This window comes from Notamacropus eugenii, chromosome 2, assembly GCF_028372415.1.
Source record: "Notamacropus eugenii isolate mMacEug1 chromosome 2, mMacEug1.pri_v2, whole genome shotgun sequence".
NCBI lineage: Eukaryota > Metazoa > Chordata > Mammalia > Diprotodontia > Macropodidae > Notamacropus > Notamacropus eugenii.
The window spans coordinates 377927061-377948037 of NC_092873.1; the positions used below are offsets into that span (position 1 = coordinate 377927061).

The 20977-nt window shown below is 48.3% G+C and overlaps 3 protein-coding genes across 13 annotated transcripts; 1 reads left to right on the forward strand and 2 right to left on the reverse strand.

The window, feature by feature from the left end:
- Positions 1 to 556: 556 nt before the first annotated feature.
- On the reverse strand, positions 557 to 14114 carry SLC39A1 (solute carrier family 39 member 1). 3 transcript variants are annotated; one of them, XM_072647063.1, is made up of 5 exons: positions 13929 to 14114; positions 4307 to 4468; positions 3013 to 3256; positions 2574 to 2704; positions 557 to 2008 (listed from the first exon to the last, which is right to left on the reverse strand). In XM_072647063.1, exons 3-5 carry the CDS (start codon positions 3188 to 3190, stop codon positions 1361 to 1363), a joined length of 957 nt encoding a protein of 318 aa, XP_072503164.1. In that variant the 5' UTR covers positions 3191 to 3256; positions 4307 to 4468; positions 13929 to 14114; the 3' UTR covers positions 557 to 1360. The 3 variants fall into 3 exon arrangements, with proteins under 3 accessions (XP_072503164.1, XP_072503162.1, XP_072503163.1); XM_072647061.1 differs by lacking the exons at positions 4307 to 4468; positions 13929 to 14114 and adding an exon at positions 4089 to 4175; XM_072647062.1 differs by lacking the exons at positions 4307 to 4468; positions 13929 to 14114 and adding an exon at positions 3383 to 4022.
- Positions 10280 to 18257, forward strand: CREB3L4 (cAMP responsive element binding protein 3 like 4). 8 transcript variants are annotated; one of them, XM_072647057.1, is made up of 11 exons: positions 10280 to 10432; positions 10624 to 10966; positions 11553 to 11726; positions 12003 to 12252; positions 12898 to 13016; positions 15176 to 15268; positions 15471 to 15577; positions 17070 to 17138; positions 17239 to 17323; positions 17435 to 17531; positions 17641 to 18257. In XM_072647057.1, exons 2-11 carry the CDS (start codon positions 10925 to 10927, stop codon positions 17814 to 17816), a joined length of 1212 nt encoding a protein of 403 aa, XP_072503158.1. In that variant the 5' UTR covers positions 10280 to 10432; positions 10624 to 10924; the 3' UTR covers positions 17817 to 18257. The 8 variants fall into 8 exon arrangements, with proteins under 8 accessions (XP_072503158.1, XP_072503160.1, XP_072503154.1 ...); XM_072647059.1 differs by having other exon boundaries at positions 17239 to 17315; positions 17473 to 17531; XM_072647054.1 differs by having other exon boundaries at positions 10311 to 10432; positions 10624 to 10708; positions 10845 to 10966; positions 17239 to 17315; positions 17473 to 18257.
- On the reverse strand, positions 18256 to 20071 carry JTB (jumping translocation breakpoint). Of its 2 annotated transcripts, XM_072647064.1 has the most exons (6): positions 19762 to 20068; positions 19438 to 19575; positions 19293 to 19327; positions 19050 to 19135; positions 18794 to 18873; positions 18256 to 18612 (listed from the first exon to the last, which is right to left on the reverse strand). In XM_072647064.1, the coding sequence occupies exons 2-6, from the start codon at positions 19563 to 19565 to the stop codon at positions 18456 to 18458; spliced, it is 486 nt and encodes a 161-aa protein (XP_072503165.1). In that variant the 5' UTR covers positions 19566 to 19575; positions 19762 to 20068; the 3' UTR covers positions 18256 to 18455. The 2 variants fall into 2 exon arrangements, with proteins under 2 accessions (XP_072503165.1, XP_072503166.1); XM_072647065.1 differs by having other exon boundaries at positions 19438 to 20071.
- Between the last annotated feature and the right edge of the window lie 906 nt (positions 20072 to 20977).

Sequence of the window (20977 nt, forward strand, 5' to 3'; positions counted from 1 at the left end):
GAGCCCGACCCCCGCCTCGCCCCGGTCCGCCGCGAGAGGGCCGCAGGGAGTAGTAGTTTGTTTACGTGAAGTCTGCCCGCCAGCCGAACAGCGGAGTCCAGAAGAAAGAGACTTCATTTCCCGGCAGTCCCTGCGACGCCGGGACCTAGAACTATTTCTGCCCCGGCCACCCCACCTCCTCTCCGGGCACGCTGGGAGAGGTAGTTCTCAATTGGCTCCGAGCCTACAATCGAAGAGGCGAGGAGAGGTTGGAAAAGGGAAAGGAAGGGGAAGGCGAAAGGAGGGAAGAAGGGAGGATGTGGGCGGGGACGGGGAGGAAGGAATAAGAGAAGAGCGAGCAAAAATCTCGTCTCGGGAAGGAGGCTGGGCAGGGATGGGGTGGTGGTGGGTGTGGGTGCGTCCGAGGCAACCCGGGAGCCTGAGACTGGGGTTGAGTAACAGCTGGAAACCTCTGCAGCGTAGATTCCACACTTCCCCTCCAGCGCTCGCTGCCCTTGGGGCCTCTCTCCCGCCCTCCCTCCTCGCTCTTCCCCACCACGGAAGACACAAAGACAGGGAAAGAGAACACCTTTTATTCGGGAAACTGATCCCGGAAGCGTCAGTTTAGTAAAATAGATTATACAGAGCATATCCCTCTCCCTCCCTCCCCTCCCATCCACCCACCCTCCTCCAAAAATACCCCTGGGAGGCGGGCCTCCAGGGCTTCTCTGGTACAAAAAGAGTTCAGGCAGTTCAGCCTTTGGCACCTGGGCAAGATCACCAGGTCCCATACTCACCCCCAGCCCCAGAGAGGGTGAATAGTCTGGAAATCAAAGTGGGCAGCACAGTTTCCATTTAGCTGCCTGGCGTGGCCCAATACCAATGTGCTTTGTGAAAAGGGGGGAGGATTTTTTTTGGCACTTTATAGGAGGAATGGAAGTTCAGCTGAGGGCAAGAAACTTGGCTTGTAGATGTGGTCAGTCATCATACCCTTAAAAAAGTGAACATTGGGAAGGGGCTGGGGCCAGGAGAAGAAAAAAGCAGCTTCTTCAGGAGGACAGGAATGGGATAGAATCAATCCCCCTAGGGGCTCCAGATTCCTTTTCCACTCCTCAAACCCAGATGGCCCTACCCTTAGTGTCTCAGTCCTTGTATTCTATCCCCTGTTCACTAGTCCCTTTGTCTTGTCTAGTGTTTTTCTAGTTTTCTTCTTTCCTCTTCACCTCCCCCACATTCCTGGGGAGTATTATCTTTGTTCTTTGTCTCAATGTTCCACTGGTCATTCTCTGGGGTCCTGTCTACAACACCCACCAATGCTCTCATCCCCCTCCCCCATCATATGCACCTTCAGTTCCCAAGGACCCCATCCCTCAGAGGTCACTTAAACACGAATAAAAAGCAGACCAGTGAGCAGAGCAAAACCAGCCAGAAGTAGGATGACCTTGAGGATCCTCTGCTCAGAAGCAGCCAGTTCCTGGGGCAAGATCTCCAGGAAAGTGATATAGAGGAAGGTGCCTGCTGCCATGCCTTCTAGTACTGATTGTGCCAGCTGGTGCAGAGGCCCTGCCGACTCTGCTAGGGCAGCCCCCAGCCCAATCCCCAATGGTGTCATGCAGGAGAAGAGGACCCCACAAATGGCCACCACTCCACCCCGAAGCCGGCTCTGCAGGAGCCGTAGGGACAGACTGACAGCTAGTACCCCCTTGTGCAAGAGCAGTGCCAGACACAACTCCATTGCCCTGGCTCGCTCCCGCTGCAGCCCCACAGCAAGCCCTTCAAATACTGAGTGCAGAGAAAGTGAGAAGACCAGGACACAAGCCCTTAAGGCTGAAGGGGTAGGAGAAGTCCCATCAGCCGTGGGTCCATCATGCCAGTGGGGAGGTGCACTGCCCGATGTGCCCAGGAGTGCACGAGTCTCCTCTCTTGGAAGGGGCCCTGATTGTTCTTTGTAGGCTAGCACAATCTGCTCCATCACCAGAACCAGAAAAAAACCCATGGCGAGAATGAACTCTTGAAGTGGGAACTGAAGCTGTGGAGGAAAGAAAGGAGGGGAAAGCAATGAGAAGCTTCACAGGTCTAAGGAGAGATAAGTACGGAAGAAAGAGAGGGCCCAGAGGAGATAAGAGGCTAGGGTGCTAGGATCTTTCCACCTCCATCTGCCCACGCTCCTGCCCACCTGGACACAAACCTAAGTTCTGTCTCTGTTTTGGGCTCCTTTCCTTCACCCCCAACATCCAAATTAGAGGTTGCTTTCTGGTCTCTTCCTAGCCTTCCCCAGCCCCTCTGCTCAATCCTCTCGGCCACTGTGGTAGAGAAGGGAAGGAGAAGAGCACCAGAGGTGTGACTGCTAAGCACTATTTACAAACTTGAAGGTCAGAGTAGTGCCACATACACAGAAGACCATATCTACACTACACTTACAGAGCCACGCACAAGAAAGATTTTTAAACAAACACAAACACACAAAAGCCTTATACATAAATCAGACAGGGTTTTACACATGAATACACAAACCTGAGCAATTCATATGTGGTCAAAAACATGTACACAAAAAACATCTACTACACTACCTCCCCCCAGGACTAGGTACTCACTGTGATTCTGAGGGCACTCAGGGCCTCATCTATGGCTGCCAGGTAGTCTGGAAGTAAGTCCAAGAGACAGGTGGCCAGAAAAACACCACCAGCAAAGCAGCTCACCAAGCTCAGGATTTTCTTTCTGGAGGCTGTGAGAAAGACAAGGGTGGCCCGAAAGAAACAGTTTTTCAACCTTCCTCCAGTAGCTGACATCGCTGGCCCTAGCCTGAAGTCTCATGAACCTCTTCTATTTCTGATAGGTCTTGGATTCCCACAGCCACTCCAGAGCAGTCCTTTCCTCTCTCAGTCTGCCCTCCAAGCCCTCAATCTTCTACCACCACTCCCCTAGATCCTTCTCTTTGTAGCTTCCATAATCTACCCATTCTCATTCAAACCTAACACCAAAAGGTTGCCATGACATGGGGAAGTGGGGGGAAGGAAGGAGAAATTATCCAACCTGAGGCCTCAAAGTTGGCGCTGGGACGTCGAAGCACGCAGATGGGTACTAGGCTGCAAAACAGAGTGAGCACCAGCAGCACCAGGAGGGCACCAATCTTTACCTCCAGCCCCACAGGCACTGCAGGCACAGCTTCTGGCCGCCATACAAGCCGTTCTGGCTCTTCCCAGGGCACCATGATGGTGGTAGCTTGGAGGGCAGGGGGTGCCCAAGTTCCCTGTCCACACCTGTGCAATTCTTTGACCTGGTAAAAGATATGTGGAAATAAGGAAACTGGGAGAGGCACAGGGGGCAGCTGGAGGAGTCAGCTGAGTGCTGCCCCATCACCCCACCCCACTTACTTCCTAACCTCTACACCAAGCTGACTCACCCCTTTCCAGGAACATTCCTCTCTTCCCCTAGGACTTTATTCCTCCTGTGACCTCTTCGGGGGACCCAGCAAAGCGTTGGGGGGGGGGGTGTGTTAAACTGAGGCATGGGGAAGGGATCAAAACATGTAACATCACACAAGGGATTTCTATCCCCTTTCCCCTGGAGCTTCCAAATAATGAGGGGGAGAATGCAAGGAGGTCATAACCCAAAAGAAGCCCGGCCTCCAATGTCCACTCTACAGAGAAGTCAAAAACCTGGAGGATAAAAGGGATGAAAACCAGTAGACACAGGAGGAAGTCCTACAATGCAAGCAGCCCAAAGTAAGGGGAGAAGTTGTCTAGGGGCCTTAGTCTTTCCTCCCACCCCAAATCCTGGGATAACGAATCCTCTTTGCCCATCCTAGGAGTCTGGGTGAGAAACGCGAGTTTGGAGAGTGCCCAGAGCTGGAAGTAAGAAGGTGGCGAGCTCTGCCTGAGAGACAGCAGTGGGATGGGTCAGAGGTGCGGGAGGGGCCTGGAAGCCCAGGGAAGCTGCCTGGGGCCGCTAACGCGAGTCCCGGGACCCAGGGCGGGGGCGGGGGCGGGAAGGCGGAGAGTCGGGATCGGAGGGTGAGACTCGAGGTCCCTGCCACCCAGGGGGCTGTAGGAAACCAGGACGGCAGGCTCCAGGGAGCCGGGTCTCGGCCTGGGACGGAGCGCACTCACCTCGCAGGGGCCTCTCTACATTGCTTCTGCTCCGTTCCGGCCTCCAGCCGGGAATTCCCGCCCCCTCCCCACTTCCCCGCACTCGACTTCCTCTGACCAATGACAGCGATGCGGGGGCGGGGCAAGACCAGGAGTTACAGTCCCCTGGAGCAATCAGAACTAGGCTGGGGGCGAGGCCACCAAGCGACCTGGGGCCAAACAGTCCCGGGGGAGCTTACCTGATTCCTGGGCAGGCGGATTGTCCAGCGCGGTCTCCCGACGCTGACTGGTCCGGAGTGCTGAGGGATTTCGGCTCCTTTTTGAGAGAGGCTACTGAAGCAGGAGGTGCACTGCACTACCCCAACTCAAGACCTCCTTTTGGAGAACGGAATTATTTTTGCCTGCAAAATTCCAGGCACATAGTAAGCGCTTAATAAATGCTTGTGAGTAGAGTGATTCATTCATGAGCCCCATTCTCCCACTCCCGTGTGGGAGGGTATCTTTGGGGAGTGGGTGCTTTTAATGGCCTAGTCCTGGGAAGAGGCTGGGTCTCGGCCGAATAAAGGGAAGTCTTTAGCCAAATGACATGACCACGAGAAGTCTTGGGACACAGAGAAAAATCAAAGCTAAGTTAGGAAATCCCCGTCTTAGAAAGATTTACTAGCTTGCAAAACTGCCCCGAGAATTTGTGAATTGGTCAGTACAGGGCACTGTCTACGTGTGAATGCCCTCTTTACCTTTGCCTAGGTGATTTGGTTAAAGGAGTGCCCTGAGACAGAGATTAAATTATTTTCCCTGTCACACAACTAGGAAGTGTCTAGGGCTTGACAGGATTTGACAATCAAATATCTACCTAGCATTTACACAAAAGATAAGAACCGTTAGGTATTCTCGTCTTAAAGAATGGGAGGATCTGAACTGGCTTCCTAAAGAAAGTAAATTTTGAGCTGAGATTTGAAGAAAGCCAAAAGGCAGAGGGACAGCATTTCAGGCATGGGGGACCATCAGTAAAACGTGGGGTCAGGAGATGGAATGTCCTGGTTCAAAGAGCAAAAAGAAGGCTAGTATTGCTGAATATGTGGGTAGTGGATAGAGTTAAGAAGCCTTATCTTCCTGAGTTCAAATCTGGCCTTGGACACTTACTAGCTATGTGACCCTAGGCAAGTCACTTAACCCTGTTTGCCTCAGTTTTCTCATCTGTAAAATGTACTAGAGAAGGAAATAGCAAACCACTGCAGTATCTTTGCCAAGAAAACCCCAAATGGGTTCACAGAGAGTTGGACATGACTGAACAGAATAATGTGGAGGAGAGTAAAGTGTAAGAAGACTGGACAAATGGGAAGAGGCTTTAAAAGCCAGGCAGCATTTTATATTTGATTCTGGAGGTAAGAGGAGCTACTAGACTTTATTGAGTAGTGGAGTGAAGCGGTCACCTTGTTCTAAGAAAATTACTTTAGCAGCTGAATGGAGGACAGACTGGAGTGGAAAAATCAATCAGAAGACTATTGTAACAGTACAGGCTTGAGATGATGAGAACTTGCATCAGTGGTGCATTAGGCTATTAGAAACATTAGGTTGTGAGGTCCTATAAGGGAGGATTGTCTTTTGCCTTACTTTCTATCCCAAGTGCTTAGCACTCTGTCTAGAGCACAGTACATGCTTAATTAATGTTGATTGATTGATTGATGGCTGTGTGAGTGAAGAGATGGGGGAATATATGAGAGATATTCTGGAGGCAGACACAAGATTTCAAAGGCAGAGGGACAGCATTTCAGGCATGGGGGACAATCTGTAACATATGGGGTCAGGAGATTTCAAAGAATTGGATATTGTGGAGTGATTATGAGAAAAAAAGTTAAAGATGACACTGAAGTTATAAGCCTGGGTGACTGGGAGGATGGTGATTTCCTTTGAAAGTAATAGGAAAGTTTGGAAGAGGTGAGAGGGATATGAGTTCTGTTTCAGAGATGTTGCATTTGAGGTATTTATGGGACACCCAGTTTGATTTGAACCAGCTAACTCCAAAAACATGTGATCCATAATGTCAGGATGTCTTAAACAGGGCATATCCTTCAAAAAAATCAGCTGATTTAGTTCCCTTTGCCCTTCTGATTGGACCCCTATGACTGGAAAGCAGGGTCACTGCCTCCAGGGTCTCTATTTAAAGAGGGGGGCTCAACACAGTTTTTCTCCCAGTCAGCTAAGCCCTTGGAATACAAAAAGAAACAAAAGACAGTCCCTGCTCTCAAGCTTCCAATTTAATGGGGAAGACAACATACAAACAAATATATGCAAAACAAGCAATATACAGGATAAAAAGGAAATAATTAAAAGAGTCCAGGCACTGGAATTAAGAAGATTTGGGAAAGGCTTCATGTAAAAGATGGGATTTTAGTTGGGACTTAAAGGAAACCAGGAAAGCCAAGAGATGGAGTTAAGGAGGGAAGGAATTCCAGGCCTAAGGAACAGGCTGAGAAAAAGCCCTGGAGCTGAGACTGATTGTCTAGTCCAAAGAACAGCCAGAGTGACAGTGGGCTGAAGAGTTATATGAGAGATAAGGTATAAGAAGACTAGAAAAGCTCTAAGATCTCTCTTTAAAGAGTGGCCTCCTGGCTATGCTGTATGGCTCCAAATCATGGAACCCCACAATCTGCAAAGACAAGTAAGGCAAATAATAGAGCTGGGTAAGCAGGCCCCATCACGTTATCAATGATCACCTCCACAAGAAGTGTGACAATATTAATCATAGCATTTACGTAAAACTTGCATAGTGCTTTACAAAGATCTCATCTGATCCTCACAGCGTCTCTGGGAGGCAGGTGTTATTACCACCATTTTACAGATGAGAAGACTAAGAAAGATAGAGCTTAGGTCTATAGGGTCGTAAGTCTCATAGGTCACACAGCTAAGAATCTCAGGCTAGATCTGAACTCAAATCTCCCCCATTCTAAATCCAGCAGGTCCTATCCACTGTGCCAACTAGCTACCTGAATGGTTTATGAGGGGTTGATATGTCAACAAAATGAGTAATTAAGCAAAGAATGTATTCAAATTTTTCTATAAATCATCAGACATGATAATATATACATGTGATAGAGATATATGCTAGCATATGTATTATTATCTAATCTAATAATGTAATGTATACATTGACAGAAATGTCAAATGTGCAGCCTACAACACTCCCCAATATAGCCCCAACCAGATTAAAATGTAATTGGAAAATATTTAACAACATAAGTAAAAATACAATAAAACATAGATAATATTAACATATGGTTTTCTAAGGTAATGTGCAGCCACCAAAATCCTTATTTAGGTTTAGCAGCCCATGTTTCTATTTGAGTTTGACACCATTGTCCTAGACAATAGCTAGGTATATATGTATATGTGTGTATAATACTTTGCTAAGCGCTTAATGCTTTTTTTTCCGCATTCATTTATAATCAGAAAAGTAAATGGATTGATCATGCTGTAAGAATGAGCCTGCCTGAGTGACAGAATGAGAATGAAATATTCAAAGAATAATAAGGTCCATAAAATATTGGGTTGTGATCCTCTGAAGAATTATGGGAAAATATGGACAAGTTTATCTTGCTTTGGTTAATCATTTGCTTGCTTGATATGATACCCCCCTTATATACTTTACAGTACTCTCTGGGACAGCTTCCCTTTCCTGCCTTTCCTTTCCTTTGCCCAAGTTTTCTATACAAATGGGATGGCCTTCCCCATTTTAAAATTTGTAGTTCTTGCTGATTCCTGAGGTGTAAATGCTCCACATTTTTAAAGTCCAGAGTATCCTCCACAAAGCCTTCTCCTATTCCTCCTCCCAAATCTATAATAATCTTTCCCTCTTCAGACTTTACACCTCTTAGGTATTATTTTGAATTTTACTTGTCCTTTTCCTCCAGCTGGATTGTAAATTCTGAGAGTAGGCCCCAAATCTTATCTAAACTACACTACCTCCTGCTACCCCTTACAAATTACCATCTTTAACAAGTGATTTAGCTAGGGGCAGCTAGGTAATGGGTGAATAGAGCCCCAGCTGGGAGTAAGGAATTCAGTTTGAATTCAAATCTGACCTCAGACCCTTACTAGGTAAGAGATCCTGGGCAACTCACCCTCAGATTGCCTTAAAAAAAAGAAAAAACCAAAACACAAGTAATTTAGCCCTTAGTAAATTGAAAGGGTGAGGTGATTACTTACTCCACTCTGCTTAAAGTAAGTGATAACGTGCTCTAACTAGAACGACCAGGCTTGAGAATCTGCTGGGGGCTGGCCAGGCCCTAGGGCAGGGATCCTTAATCATTTTTGTGGCATGGTGACAGAGGTGTGCCCTGAGCTAGCTCTAACTAGCTCCCAAGGACCGACTGCTAAATTTTTAGCATGAGCATTTACATCTCAGGAATCAACAAGAGCTACAAATTAAAGCTTGGTCTGGAGAGCTGGGTTGTTAAAACATTTACCAATACTCCCATGTGTGGACTCTTGACAGTCCGGTGAAACCTATAGACACCTCAGAATAAAGTTTTAATATCTGGTAGAATACATAGGATTATAAAGTAAACTAATTATATTAAATTATTGTGCAAATTTTTTTTTATTGAAGTTCCCAGACCCCAGGTGAGAAGCTCAGCTCTACACATCATCTATAAATGAAGCGTGTGGACAAGGGGGTAATTCCAGAGGCTGGAGTTGACTCGTCTCTCTGGCATATCCCTGAAGAAGAATCACAGTTGGGGATGGGGAATGGAGAAGCTGAGGCTTTAGCATCCCACAAATAGGAGGGGACTTCAACTATCAGCTGGGAATGATCTTTTGCCAAATGTTCTCTGTAAGCTTGAGTTCAATTTCCCCTGGACTCTTGTGTTTTTGTGGTAGTGTGACAGAATTTTGGGAGGTGTTTTGTACTAACATAAGTAAGGTACTACCTTGGTAAATATCCCTTTCGAAAATCTACTCAAGTCTTAAACGATTCTCAGTTGATCTGGAAGAGGGACACATCGGCTGGGGCTTAAGCTCATGACTTTAGAGAATAACCCTTGACTCCTCATGGGTACCCCTAGAACCCTGAGAGGGATACGTGGCCAAGTTCTTTGGATCCACTTCATCAGTGGGAGTGAAACTTGGGATATGGGCCACAAAATACTTATTAAATGGAATTAAACATTACTAAAAGAGAAGCCTTTTGAAACTGAAACATTTAAGCACATCCAGGGCTCCAGGGAAGGTTTCAGAAATGGCAGCTCTGTTTGATACTTTGCATTAATCTGAGAAATCTTGATTTGGAGTATTAAAGGTGGACAGCACATGAGGATAAGAAAATCCAAAGGCTTCCCTAGCACTTCCTGACTCAGACTTTCAGAATGCAAATTGACATGAGTTTAAGATTCAAATACCCCCCCCCCACCCCTCCGGCTAAACAAAATTTCTCGGAGGGCTTATCTCTTATCCAACTCACCACCCACATTTCACAGACCCTGGGGGACCCGAAGCACCAGGGCTACTGTTTGACTCAGGGTGTGCGCTGGCACTTTCTGAGGAGGGGTATAGTTTGCCTCTTTGGCCAGCAGATTCATGATTATGCTTGCAGTTAATTCCACCCAATGTGAAACTTCCATAATAAAAAGCTGAGACTGAAATATATTCCTCAAACCACTTACAAATGAATTATTTATCATTTTGGATTTCCCAAACCTGGGTTCCCCTCCATCAGTCTCATGAAGCGACGTTTTTCTTCGAGGCTGATGTTTATTAAACAGCATAAAACGCACTGATTCCACAGGAGGAGGAGCCCCCAGTTAGTATACGGCTTTCTGCCGGACTATTATAAGCGTGTCCCGTGGAAATAACACAAGCTATTTCCCTGCCCCAGTGATAACCGAAACTAGGTCACGTGGGGGATTCTTCTCCTTCCTTCTCTCCTCCCACGCACGAACTTTTCCTGGGCTTCATTCCAATTTCTCCGGTCCCGCCTCCTCTCCCTCCAAGGCACCCAATTCCTTCCTGCCAAATAAGTATTCCCACCTCATGGGTCTGAGTTCTCCCTCCAGGAGCCTATTAAAATCAACTGGGGGCGTGGCTGTTTACCTACGGTCATCTCCTCAAGAGACCAGAGTGTGTAAAACTAAGTGTAGGGCAACACGATTGGCTGGAAAAGATGTCCCTCAAAATCCTAGGGTTTTTATTTTGTTTTAAGCACCAGACTCTCTAAAAAGTGCGAAGCAACGGCCTAAAGGGTGAGGGGTACCATGAAGTCTAACTCTGCGGACCCCTCTTACAAGAGGTGATCCCAGTACGTAGGGATACCGAACCCCTACTTGCTAGGGTTGGAAGTTCAATTCCGTGTGGACGGTCTCGGGCAGGTAAAAGTGGGACTTCTAAATCTTAGAGTTCCTACGAGACCCTCCAAAAACAGTAGGGAATCGAGAAGGTCAGACCGAGCTAGCTTGGCTAGCTCGGGTATTTCCGCCTCTTCCCGGGAGATACGTGATGGGTGGAGCCCCCCTGCTCTCGAGGTTGTCCCGGATTGGACACACCTGTTGTCTCCTAACAGGCTCGGTATTGACATGTAAACTACACGGCGGAGGACTTAAGTAGGTTCAGGAAAGCCGGAAAGCCTCTTGGGCGAAGGACCACGTGTGAGCTTACTAGGCTCCTCACTTTCCTCTCTCTTTCTCCCCCCTCCCCCTCTCTCCCCACTTACACTTTTATTCCTAAGCCCTTATTGTAAGATCTTTGCCTCCTTGGGAGATCCCTCTCTCTCTCCCTCCTAAGGAAGAATCCCCTGCACTTGTAACGGAGACCCTGAAATAAAGCTCAACCCTTGTTCGACTCTGGAACGTCCTTTCTCTCATATGCACACCCGGCGTGGCCAGCTGAAGACCTCGGGAGGTGAGGTAAGAAAGACTCGGGTAGCCCACAGGCCTCTAGGTCTGGCACCTACTGAAGCCTAGTCTTCCCTCCCAGTGCTGGGGAGGGAATTCGCTGCCCCTGGGATTAGGAGAGCCTCCCCCCCCCCCCCCCCCCCCCCCCCCCCCCGTCCCCCGAAACAATTGTACTTCTCCGCCTGATAGGTCCAGATTGTGAGGCAGAGGAGGAAGAAACTGAGGCATAAAAGATAGGACATAATCCATCTCTGAACGTCCCATCCCAATCCAGAGAATCTTTCCTAGCCACCACCCCTTTACCAATGCTCCTGAAAGGGGCGGGGCTGGGTGGTGGCAGGTCCAGGATGTGAGATCCTGGATGAAAGAAAAGGTATAGTGTTTGGGGCCTGCCAGAGAGCAGGACAGAATAGGTAATGCTCAGGAGTCCTGCTTCACCGAATTGACAAACAAGCCAAGGGAAGTGAACAGGTAAGGGGAAGGGGGAGAAGTTGACCGGGTGTAGGAGAGAAATCACCTAGGGCCAGGGGTTGAGGGAAAGGAGGGAGGGAAGGGATAGAAAGGATTCTCACCCTCCTTCCTACTGTCTCCCATTAAGAGGATGGAACTTGGGGACCCAGAACTGCTGGATATATTGTTGGAACCTTCAGAAGACATAACCATAAGGGCCTTCCCAGAGCTGGCAGGCCCCTCCTCATTCCCGGAGCCAGAGAGAACTGGACTGCAAGATCCAGGGCTGGAAGGCTGGGAACCCGATGGGAGAAGCAGCTGTGTGAGTGTGGGGGCTATACAGAAATAGTGTGGGAAAGGGAGCAGAAAATAGGGGTGGGTGGTACAGCCCAAAAAGGAGAAGGCCAAGTAAAGAATAATGGAGCTCCCAGCTCAAAAACGGCCTGTAGGTCAGTTCTCTAGGTCAGAGATGAAATGTCCTATTGCTTCCCACCTTCACAGAAGAAAGCAGATGAAATTTGTAGCATTAGGTATCCTGGGCAGACTTTGGAAAGATTCCCTATTTCTACATACACATGCCTCCCTTTCACTGTCTTAGGGCCTGCAGGAGAGTGAGCCTGATGATTTCCTGAACCTACTCATTGACCCCAATGAGGTCTATCACTCCAGAGTTTCTCCAGGAAGTGACAGTGGTATCTCTGAGGAACCTGGTCATCCAGACAGCCCCCCAGCCCCCGTGGCACTCAGTCCTCCTGCCTTCTATGAGGTTGTCTATGAGACTGGGGCCCTAGAAGGACTGCAAGGAGAAACTGACCCCACCAGCTCTGGGCTCATCTCCATCCAGCTAGGTTAGTGTTCTCTCCCCTTCCTGCCACTCAAACCCTAACCTTAACCCTCTCTGACCTGAACAATACAAATCCATCTCTCATCTCTCATCTCAGTATCTTTATAATGACTATCTCATGCCTTGGAATGCATTCCTTCCTTTCTTCTGCCTCACAGAATTCTTTCTTCAAGATGAAGTTCAAGCCACACCTCCTATTAAGCTTTTCCTATGTCCCCTCAATGGCTACTGCTCCGTCTGCTTAATAACTTAATATTTAGCTGCATGTACTTATTGCATAGCCATATAGTCGTGTACACACTGGCTCCCCCATCAGACTGTAAGCTCTTTGAAAAGAGACATCGTTTCATTCTTTCTGTTCTTATCCCCAGCACCTTCACGGTGTCTGACACGATGAAGAAGGCACTTAATAAATACTTGCTGATTAATTAATTGATGGGTGGGGGTACAATGGAGATTTCTAGGTCTCCAGCTCAGGTCCTCCCTCTCCATCTCTGATCAACACTTCAGAGAGTGCTGCTGACTTTGTACTGTCTCCAGTCCCTATCTCTAATTCTGGTGGTTCATTTGGTCTGCTTCCAAACCTTCCCTCCCTCCCCCCAGGCCAATTCCAATCTTCTCTTAGCCTTCTATTTGTCCATCTGCCCAGGTCAGTGGAGCCCCCCACTGCTGATCCCTGATGCCTGCATCATCAGTGAGCCTCCCACTAGTTCTGCCTACCCAGAGTCCAGAATAGGTACAGGAGTCTTGGTGCCTCCTGAAACACTGGTGAGTCCTTTTGGATGCTCTCCTCTCTCCCTATACCAAAACCAGAGTTCAGACACTGGATACCTGCAAAAAGAGACATGAGTGATAGAAGGCAGGTATGATGGGTGCACAGATGAAGTTCAGGATGTACTAAGGACCAACTCTGCCTGTAAAAATAGCAAGATAGTGGAAATGATTGACTTAAGACAAGAAAGAGACTGGGGTAAGATATAGGTTAGGAGATACAACTCCTACCCAGTCAGCTCAGGAAAATCTATCATGCTTGCCGGAACAAGATAGACCTGTGCAGGGAACTGATCCAACATAATTGGGTCAGGAAAGGCAAGGAGAGAGGCACGATAATGCTTCCTCAGGCAGACACCACAGAAATAGCAAGAGTCAGAATTCTACTGCCTTCCCAAAGGACAGGCACACTTAGATGTACAAAAGTTCAGGCCACTTTCCTTTCCCTGACACAGAAAAGCAATTCCCAGGCAAAACGGGCAATGTCCAGTAGCTCCTCTGTGATCCACTCCATAAATCACATATGGAATAGAGCCAATAATGACATTTTATAAATGGACAGTACTTTATATAAGTTACAAAAGTGCTTAACACGAGTAATATTTAAGTTCTAAAATAATACTACAAGATGAGCAGAGCAAATACAATTATCTCTCATTTTACAGATAAGGAAAGAGTTTAAGTGACTTGCCCAAGGATCCACAGAGAGTCAATAGTAAACATGTTACTGACTGCCCTGGGGGAGTTTCCAGGAGCACACCACCTCCCCACTGAGAAGACCTAGCGGTGCCTCCTTTATGAAACTCATTCTCAAGAGCCTTGGACTTGCAGTCAAGAGAGAACTGGGTTTGAATCCTGATTTTAACTTATTAACTGTACGATTCTCATCAATAAAATGGGGATAGTTACCTTATTTACTTCACAGTGCTGCTTTGAGGAGACTTCTTTTATAAATCTTAAATTTAGACATCTCTAGTATTGTAGACAGAAGGCTGGTTTTGGATTCCGGAAGACCTGACTTCAAATCCTGCCCCAGAAATTTGTTGGGTGACCTTGGGAAAGTCATTTGACCTTTCTAAACTTCAGTTTCCTCATCTGTAAAATGGGGATAAGAAGAACACTTAACCCTTACAGGATTGTGAATGAGAAAATATACATGAAATACTTTCAAATCTTAAGATGCTCTTTAAATGCTGGTTGTTATTACTAATGATGAACTGTATTCTAAACTACAGCCCCAAAGTGGGACCAAGGCAAATCACAAAAGAAATGTGAGATGAAGAAAAAATCCCAGCATGGACGGGAAGGGGAGAACAGAGGCATTCAGGCTTCCCCTCTGCTCAGAGCCTATAGCTGTTGAAACCCTTGGGTGAAAAGCCATCACCCCCTTAATCCCTTCTCCAGAGTCTCTTCACATGAGATGTGGTATAAAGTCCTTGCTGGAAATCCCAGTTGGCAGGGAGGCCTTTGCACCAGGGATAGCTGCAGCTGGAAACTAGAACTATACAGCTTTCCTGGGCCCAGCACCCTTCACTTCCCACTGCCTGGAAGCTGTCACCATCTATAAGTTCGTCTGTCCCAGTGCTATGATGTAAAATAAGGTAAATGTCCCCATTTGTTGATGAGAAAACTAAATATCAGAAAAGTTAAGGAACTTATCTACAGTCAGACAATTAATAACCCAGAACCAGGATTCAAACCCAGTTCTCTCCTGACTGCAAGTTCAAGGCCCTTGAAAATGCCTCTAACTTGGGAGTTCGTTAAAAAAGGTGCCATGCTTCTCCTGGGAGAGGGGGAGTGTGCCTGAGGCCTGTCTCAGTCATCACCAATTTTTGATGCCCTTTTCCTATAATTTTAGTAGCTTTGTCCCTTCCAGGTGTTTCCTCCTGCAGTATCTGGAGTAATTGTTGGAAAGATATGTCTTGGGAGCTGTCCACTGGGAATTCCCAGGACTTGAAATGTTTGTTTTTAACATTAATTGAATGGCAAAAAGAAAGGCCCCAGTTCCCATTCCATGTTGTTCCAAGCCCCAAACAGAATTGTTTTCCTTCTGGTTTGGAATTTCCAGATGGGAAAGGGCAAGTAAAGAGGTCTGGATGCTAATAGAGGGCAATTCTCCTTCCTGTCTCCTCCCTCTCTTCTCTGTTGCCCACCAGCTGCACTGCCCAGCATTGTTCCTGACAGATGAGGAGAAACGGCTGTTGGGACAAGAAGGAGTATCTCTGCCCTACCACCTACCCCTCACCAAGGTAACCTCTTCTTTGAGCATACCAACAGCAAGGTCCTCGTCATGTTCCCTGAGGAGCTAGGACCTCAGAAAACAGTGGGGAATGGTAAGGGTTCGATTCAAACATCAAGTCAATTACTCTGGCCTGCTACTCTGCACTGGGCATTTCACTAAGCTGGGGAGCTAAGAGCTCAATGCTAAGCCTTGCTCTTCTGGGTCCCCAGGCAGAGGAGAGAGTTCTTAAGAAGGTGCGGAGGAAAATCAGAAACAAGCAATCTGCCCAGGACAGTCGCAGACGCAAGAAAGAATACATAGATGGTCTGGAGACTAGGTTTGTACTTCATCACACCCCAACGTGAGCCCTTAGCCCCCTCCCTAATCCATTTCAAGGTTCAGATCGCAGGGGCAGCAAAGTCACACTTTGCATACTTTTCCGTTACCAATCATCTCTCATCTGCTGGATCTGAACATCTCCTAGACCTCACTGTCTTCATCTCTTCTCTCCTGCATTTGCTACCAGTGGCTACCCTCTCCTCTTGGGATACTGTCTTCTCTGCATTTCCATGAATGTACTTCCTCTTCTTTCTCCTATCTGCTCCTCAGTTCCCTTTGCTAGTTTATCACCCATCTCATACCCCCTAATTGTGAGTGTGACCCAAGACAGTGCCCCAAGCCCTAGAATTTCTCTCATTTGGTGACTATTATCTATGGGTTTATCATCTGTATGCAGATGACTCCTTGATCTATATATCCAGTCCCACTCTCTCTCCTGAGCATATCACCAGCTGTCTACCAGACATTTTAAAACAGATGTCTCACAAACATTTCAAACTCAGTGCACCTAAAATAGAATTCTTCGGCTTTCCCTCTCAAACCAACCCCTCTTTCAAATTTTCCTATGTCTGTCAGAGTCACAACCATTCTTTTATTCTCCCAGGTTTATAAACTCAGCATTATCCATCCTTGGCTCCTCCCTCTACTAATTCAATCAGTTGCCAGATCTTGTTTTTACATCTCTCTCATCCAACCTCTTCTCCCTACCCAGGTAGCCATCACTTCTCAGCTGGATGACTGTAATAACCTCCTAATTGGTGTTCCTTGTCTCATCTCCTCACTTCTACCTATTATCCACACAGCTGAAAGTCATTGGCTTTATCCCCCTAGAATCGAAAACAACTCCTCTGGCATTTACAGCTTTTCATAATATGGTCCCAGTCTATCTTTTCTGTCTCCTGCTGTATTATTCCCATCCTACACTATGTAGGACAAATTAGCCGTCATTCTTACAGTTATTTGACCCCAACAAGGCTGCCTTGAAAGAATATTGGTGAATCTGACAAAAATAGGGACGTTTACGAGTGAGGGCTTGAGGGAAAAGAAGTTGTTTTAGATGTCTATAGGACACTTAGTTTGAAAGATCCAGTAGGCATTTGGTGAGCAGAGAATGGGGCGATCTGCTATGCCTAGAACTACCAACACTGCTTTCTCCTCCTCACCTCAGCCTCTTAGAATTACTAGTTTTCTTCAAGATTCTGCTCAAGCACCACCTTTTATAGTCCTTCCTGGCTCCCCCAGCAACCAGTGGTCACCCTTCCAAGCACTCCTGTTTATTTTATTAATATAGGAGCTTTTCTCTCCCAATAGAATACAAGCTTAAGGGAAGGGACTGTTTCAATTTTGTCTTGTTATCTTTAATGCCTAGCAAGTGGAAGGAACTTAAGTGCTTTGCTGATTATGTGGGTAAACAAATGTGCACTGACTTGCTCACCTGGTTTGGGTACCATGTGATCCCCATCCCTAAGTCTCTTTCCCCCTCACCCCAGGGTGGCTGCCTGTTCTGTGCAGAATCAGCAGCTACAGAAGAAGCTGCAGGAGCTGGAAAGACACAATGTGTGAGTCCAACAGAGGTGGTGGAGGGAACACAGACATGCAAGTGATTTCCGCCATGGTCAGAGACCAGAAATAGTCTCTTTTTTTCCCCTCCCCTCCTAGGTCCTTAGTGGCCCAACTTCAACAGCTACAGGCACTCATTGCTCAGACCTCTAACAAGGCTGCCCAGACCAGCACTTGTATCCTGGTAATGGTTCCTCCCCCACCCCAACCTAAATTGGTCATTCTCTCTCCTTCCTTCCATTCCCTCATTTCGACACCAGATTTCTGCTTACCTAATATCTCTCCTTTTTGCTAGATCCTTATACTGTCCTTAACCCTCATCATCCTTCCCAGCCTCAGCCCCTTTCCCAGGGAACAGCCAACTGGGCCGGACACCTACCAGCCTAGTGGAGGTGAGGTGGTGTATTGTGGGTGATGAAAGGTCATCTTTGCCAAGCAAAGGGCAACAGGCTAGGGCCCAGAAATATTCTCACCCTAAACCTTTTCCCTCACTCTTGACAGTTATCTCCAGAAACATCTTGACTCACAGGGATGTGTCTGACAGCTTGAGGACCCTGGTACCACAGCCTGGAGACAGGAGTGTCAATGGTTCCTCAGAAGCTGTGCCAAAGGAGGGTGGGAAGCAGCCAGGCCACAGGGAGAGGGGCAGAACTGTGCAGCATGCTGATGAGATGTAAGGCAGATTTGGAAAAAGGGTGAAGGGTCTGGGAGGCCACCACAAGTCATTCAGCTCCTAAGATTGAGATACCCCTGACCACCCCTCCAATCTTCATACCTTATGGCAGCAGGCTGGAGTAGGATGTTACTTTAGGGAAATTGAGGTTAGTACCCTTTCCTGGCTCCCTAACAGAGCCAGAAACTTATTCTCCCAATGTAAATAATATACCAACAAGGTGAAGGATTTGATAAACTTATGACTTCTATGTGGTTTATAAACTTAATCTCTGTTTGGTTTCACGGATCTCTTAGTAGTTTGTACTCAGATGAACTCACTTAAGCCCCAACCATGGCAGAGGGAAAAAGGAAACAAAGTTGTGGGAACAGGATATAGATGCTTCCCACAATCTATTTTTTTGTTCTGACCCCCTCCCCCCAAACAAATAAAACTATCAATAGTTGTGGGGTTGTTTCTTGTTTATTCTTTCATTATCAAGGAGACAAAAGGTGAAGGGCTAAGGGAAGAAGATGAAGGAATAGGGTTCTGGGGGCCAGTCACCCCATACAACTTTCTCCCCATCAGGCCAGCTGTTACCCTTCTCCACCTGGCCCTCCTGGGGCAAAAGGCTTGGATGTTGGGATATCGGGGGCCAGAGGGCTTATATGGACTCAATCTGTTTTCGGACCTTTTCCAGGGCCTTTCGGTCCAGTGATCTCTGACGAAGGATCACAAGGCAGGCAAAGACCGCAGCCACTCCCACCACAGCCCCCTCAAACTTCCAAAACAGGTGTCGCTCCATCACTGCTGAGCGGCAGCTAAGAAAGCAGGGAAACAGTCTATCACTGCCAGTAGTGCAAACATCAAAACCATCCCAATGAACACATTGAAAGAGAAAAGGGAGAGGGGGTGGGAAGACCAGGGAGAGGAGGAGCAACCTGTCAAATCAGATACAAGGGAACCTCAGGCCCTGGCGGAGGGAAGGAAGGGAATACTGACCTTTTGAACTCATCTCTCTTGGAGGAGGAACAACTGATTTTCTCCACAAAGCCAGTGGTACCACACTCCGGAGTGGTTTTCTGTGGAAGAGAAATGGGGAACAGAGGGAGTAATTAGATGTGCCTGGGAAAAGGCCAACAAGGCTTTGGGACAGCTGTTGAGTCCTATGGCTCCGAGACACCCAAGGAACAGAAGGGGCAAAGTGGCTCTTCCATCACCAGGGGAGGAAGAGGGAAGGGTGCAGCAGCTCACTCACAGCCTGGAAGGTGGTGCACGGGGCACACTCCTCTGCCACCACAAAGTCCTCCACCAGCCAGCAAGGCATGGACACCAAGGTGCTTACTGGAAGAGAGACAGATGCCCAGCGCCCGGCCCCTCCACGCCCGCTGCGTGGGGGAGGAGGGCCCTACGGTTCTGCGCCCCCCTACTCCCCAAACCCCCGGGCCCTCGTCGGGGGCGTCCCTCCCCCGCCCTGCCCGGGGAGGGCCCCTTCGCCTACCCGACTGCTTCTCCCTGGTGGCGGCTTCGGTCGGGCTGCGGAGAGAGGCGGCGCGGGTCAGGGCGGAGACGCCCACCCCGCGCGGCTCACCTGCCCGGGACCTGGCCCCTGACCCCTAACCCCTGACCCCGGCGGCCCCGCTCACCCAAGCTCCGAGAAGAAGAGGAAGAGCGCCCAGCCGAAGAGGACGAGGAGGCTCCGCGGGGGGCAGGGCGGCATCTCGGGGACATCGATCCAATCCGGCTCCCGAGGCGCCGGGGGTATGGGCCGCATGGCGCCGCACCTGCCGAGACAAAGGCGTCTGGGGCCGGACCGCCGGACGGGAGGCGCTCGCCCACCTCCGCCCAGCCCCTCCGCCACTGGGCAGGCACTCGCCCCCGCAACACTCCCAGCAGTCCCCGCGAGACGGGGGGAGAGGAGGGAAAGGGGTACTGTCGCGACAGAGGGCGCGATCGCAATGGGGGCGTGCCTATCGCGGCGGCTCGGATCGGTCAGCAAGTGTTTTTTCTCTCGCTCAAGCGTAGACCGCCCGGCCCAGTCTGGGGGGCTTAGGGAGGAAAGTCCCGCTGGGCAGACGCGACTCAGGAACGAGACGGATTCGCACTTGGCTTTCCGCTCCCGGCACCGCCATATTGTCGCGCGAGAGACTCTGGGGCACGCCCCCTTCCCCTCCCTTCCAGACCAGAAACTGAAAAGATGAGCCGCGGCCGTGGGCAGTGCTAGCAAGAGGCTGCGGTTGTTTGTTTCCTCCCCCACCTCCCACCCTTGTCTACAGGCGTATCTCTAACTCTTATTGCCGGCCCACGCGCGTGGCATTATGGTACTTGTAGTTCTCTCGGAATGGGGGGCACTGCCTTCTGGGAATTGCAGTTCTCAGCTAGGTCGACTTTCCCGTCCTGCCGCATAGCCGCTCTTCGGTTCCCTGGCTGGGACCACCTTTTTCTTTTTCGGACGGGTAGGGAGAAAGGGAGGGGTTGTTTATTAGAGTACCTTGTTTATGTTTAGACCCCTGTTCACCCACTTAGATGTTAGATTCGTAATCCAAACAGATGCTTCTGGTCTTTCTGCTGCATGAATTAGTTAACCCCATTTCTCATATATTTTGCAGTCCAAACCCAAAATTCTGGGGTTTTACAGATTAGGCTTAATATTGGGGTCCTTTCACTGAGATTTGAGGGATAGGGGCCCCTTTACTCAGCTCTGGACCTGAAATCGGGAAGACTAGGTCAAATCCTGCCACAGGCATTTAATTGTGTGATCCTGGGCAAGTGACTTGTCTTCCTCAGTTTCCTCAAAAGTAAAATGGGATAATAATGGCACCTTCCTCTCAGGGATGTTGTGAAGGTCAAAGGAAATAATATTTATGAAACACTTAGCATAGTGCCTGGCACATAGTAGGCACAATAAATTAATTCACTTCCCTTTACCTTCCCACCAGTTTCCTTGGGAATGTTTTGCATGTCTAGATCCATCTGGAAAAGGATAAGAGCCCTCAGCATTCACATAAGACAGGCTAATAAAACATCAACTACAGCACAAGTTTTGTTTAACCCAATAAAAAGATGGTGAAGGAATTGCACCAAACTCATAAACAGTGAAAACAACTCTCCTTTTTTTATATGTCTCCTTTTCCCCCAGGGGCCAATCTAGTCCTCTAGATTTAGAAAACCAGATTCGGGTTAAAT